Genomic DNA, 3,354 nt, shown 5'->3' on the forward strand with positions numbered 1-3,354 from the left:
CTCCGCACGACACCTCCCTGCCACCACCGCGCCTTGCAGCGCTTTCCCACTCCGTTTGGCGTGACCCCTCCTGCAGAACCTGACCCCACTCTCGCCCTGTGAAGGTTCGGGCTGTCCTGGTTGCACCTTGCTGCGTGTTAAACCCTGCAGCCAACCAGCGGCTGGGAGCAGGGCTGCTCCCCCGCGCCCTCGGGGTGGGAGCAGGCCGCCCACCGCATCCCTCGACTCTCCAGAGCCACCCCTCTCCTTCTCCTTCATTTCTGGTGACAGACTCTGCTCATCTGCTCTTCCCTCCCCGTCCAGGTGTTTTACAATGGCGCCAACGTGAAGCAGGTGGACGTGCCCACGCTGACCGGCTCCTTCGGTATCCTGGCCTCTCACGTGCCCACCCTGCAGGTCCTCAAACCGGGAGTCGTGACGGTCTACGCTGAGGATGGCACGGCCACCAAGTACTTCGGTGAGTAAAGCAAGGAGAGCTGGAGAGGGAGGAAGGCGTGCGTGGGGGATGTTCTGAGGGCTTTCACAAGGGAGGCTCTGTGGATCAAGGTATGCTGTGGTGCGCTTCCAGGGGTTTCTGCTTTCCCCCCCTCGCAGGGGCTGCTGGAGGCTGTCTTGCAGGGCCGGGGGTCTGCTCTGGGAGATGGGGCTGAGCGTGGGGCTGTGGTCTGGTGCCAGGCTTTCTTGGTTCTGCTCAGACTCTCTGGGAGCATGCCCTGTTTTAGCTTCCCGTTTGGCAGGAAACGAGTCCCTGTGGGACCCGGGAGATGTTATGGGAGGGCATCGAGGCTTTGTTTTGGCAAAGGGATCGTGGAGGTCCCAGGGATCAGCCTGCCAGCGCTGTCCTGCATGCGGACCCCCAAAGGTGGCCCATCTGGCAGCGCTGCCTGACTCGGCCCCCGCTGTTGTGCCTTTGCAGTGAGCAGCGGCTCTGTCACGGTCCACGCAGACTCCACCGTGCAGGTGCTGGCAGAGGAGGCGGTGACGATGGACATGCTGGATCTGGCGGTGAGTATCCCGGTCCCCAGGGGCTGGACTGCGCCCTGCCACCCGCGGGCAGGCCCTGGCAGCTGGGCTCCCTCGTGGAAGGGATTTGATGCCCACTTCTCTCGTGTGGGGTGGTTGTCTCAGGAGCTTCCTGGGGCTGCGGAAAGCCCAGACCGAGGGCTGTCCCCTCACCCTGAGCTTCCCCATCGCCCACTGATGGGGATCAAAGGCTCAGAACTCTTCCTCAGTGAACTCTCCACAGGCTGTGGGGAGAGGAAGCCGCACAGTCATTAACCCTTCTCCAGGTCACTTCCCTCCCCTCGGGCAGATGCTGATCTTGCCCCTCTTAGTCTGGGGAACAGCTTTCCTCTGCAGGGCCTGTTGCTAAGGCGTCTGCTGCCAGTGCAGCCCTGTAAGCAGGTCCGTGGGGCCCTGTGCGCAGGGCCAACAGCTGCAGCGAAGGGACGGGAGTGACTCAGGAGCTGTAGGATAAGTCACTTGTCCTGCGGTGGTCTCTCAATGACACATTCCTTGTGCTCTCGTGTTCAGACTGCAAAATCAAACCTGGAGAAGGCTGTTTCAGAGATGGCTGCAGCATCCGATGAAGCAGCTAAAGCAGAAGCTCAGATTAAAGTAGAAGCTAACGAAGCCCTTGTAAAAGCCCTGGAGTAATTAAGGTAAGTGTCACCTATGTCCTGGCTGAGATTTCCCGACCTGCTCTGGAGATGAGTCCCTGCTCCCTGCTGCCCACAGGGAGCTTCCTCGCAGCAGCCCAGCCTGCTGGGCCGCCCCGGGGTGGGCAAGCGTTTGTGCCTGGGTTTCAGGGAGCGGTGACAGGAGAGCTGTCCCTTTCCATGGTTGGGCTTCAGCTCTGGGGGGATTTTGGGGGGGCCCATGCCCGCAGCCGACCCGGAGCCGCTAGATGGCAGCAGGGCCCGGTGCCGTGACGTGCTGTGACCGATGTGCCATGACGTGACATGGTGCCGCAGGGTTCAGCCTGACGCTGGGACAGGCTGGGAGCCTGCAGTCACTGGTGGAGCCTCTCTGCTGCCCCCAGGTCCCCGCTGGGACACGCCGCACCAGTGGGCAGCTCGGGAGCAGGCTGGATGCCCGGGGCCCCGGAGGGAGAGCGATGCGTGGCCTCTGCTCTGTGTGCGCTCCCTTCCACTAAAAACAAACAGCTCCTGTCTCAGGGGAGGCAAGGCCGGGCTGCTTACCTCATGGCCCTTTTTCCCTCTACCCTGCTAAGACTTGTGCCTCATCCCTCTCCTTCCCACGTGCTGGCAGTTGGCAGAGATACTGCGCGGCAGCGTGTGCGCTGTGCCTGGCAAGTGAGTCACCAGAAGCCTCTCGGATGGCCTCTGCCTGGAGCAGGCACAGCAGGGCAGCAGCTCCCCCGCTATCTCCCTGATCTCTGGTCCCTGTGCTCTTTGGCCGGTGAGGTCAGGTCTGAGAGCCAGTGGCTCTTGTTTACTCGCAGCAGTTTAACAGTCCGAGCCGGGGCCGAGCCCTCGGATCAGAATCCACCGCTCTGCCGAGCCCACCCTGCGTTAAAACCGACTCCGCTTCTGTGTGTTGCAGGAATCCCACTGCCGATGTAGAGAAACCCCAGACTGTCCTACTTGTCCTGGCTTCCCCGATTGTACAGATGGTGCGGGACAAATGGAGGCGGAGAAAACGCTCTGATCAATTAAAAGGAAATGTAATCCCGTCTCGTAGCGTGTCGCCTTCTTCTGAGGCAGCAAATTGCAGCTTGTGCTGTGCCGGTGGCTGGCTGCCCGGGGGCAGGCTCCTGCCCCCACGCCGGGGTCTGCCGGGGTGCATCGCTCGGGGAGGGTTTGCCTCCAGCGCTGCCCTGGGGTTCGGCTGGAGATTCCCGTGGGAGATTCACCTACGGGAGGCTTAGCGGGCAGATTTTATAACCCCCTTCCTGTCAGCCACCTCCAGCTCCAATAATCCACCTGGACAGCAGGATTACGGCGGCGCGGGAGGAGGCATCCACGGGGCAGCGCAGGTCTGTACCAGAGGTTTCCTGTCCCAACTCCCCCACCCCATCCAGCACTGGTTTGCCCAACCTCCCGGCTGCGTTGCCGCAGGAATTCATGTTTGCTGGGCTGTTTCTTCATGATATTTCTTGCAGCTGGACAGCAGCTGCCCGGGCTTTGACCCATTCCCCTGCTGCTGCGTTTCCACTGCGCGTGTGGCACGCAGAGCAGGGGAAATCTCCCCCTGCTCCTCGGAGACAGGTTTGGTGCGGAGAGGGAAGCAGATGCCGTGCGTGGTGGGAGTCTTTCCTGAATCCGTGTGTGGTGGGGGTGGCTGATGATGTTGCTCTGCTGAAGTTGCGGCTTGCCTTGGGGCTTGCTAGCC

The 3,354-nt window shown here is 61.8% G+C and overlaps 1 protein-coding gene across 1 annotated transcript; it reads left to right on the plus strand.

The window, feature by feature from the left end:
• Positions 1–270: 270 nt before the first annotated feature.
• ATP5D (ATP synthase, H+ transporting, mitochondrial F1 complex, delta subunit) lies at positions 271–2,692 on the plus strand (the record flags this gene model as incomplete). Its single annotated transcript, XM_009885696.1, has 4 exons — positions 271–457; positions 917–1,005; positions 1,534–1,661; positions 2,566–2,692. Coding segments are annotated over 3 exons (399 nt in total), but the record flags the coding sequence as incomplete, so codon positions are not given.
• Between the last annotated feature and the right edge of the window lie 662 nt (positions 2,693–3,354).

The sequence above is a fragment of the Charadrius vociferus genome, unplaced genomic scaffold, assembly GCF_000708025.1.
Source record: "Charadrius vociferus isolate BGI_N301 unplaced genomic scaffold, ASM70802v2 scaffold2485, whole genome shotgun sequence".
Taxonomy (NCBI): domain Eukaryota; kingdom Metazoa; phylum Chordata; class Aves; order Charadriiformes; family Charadriidae; genus Charadrius; species Charadrius vociferus.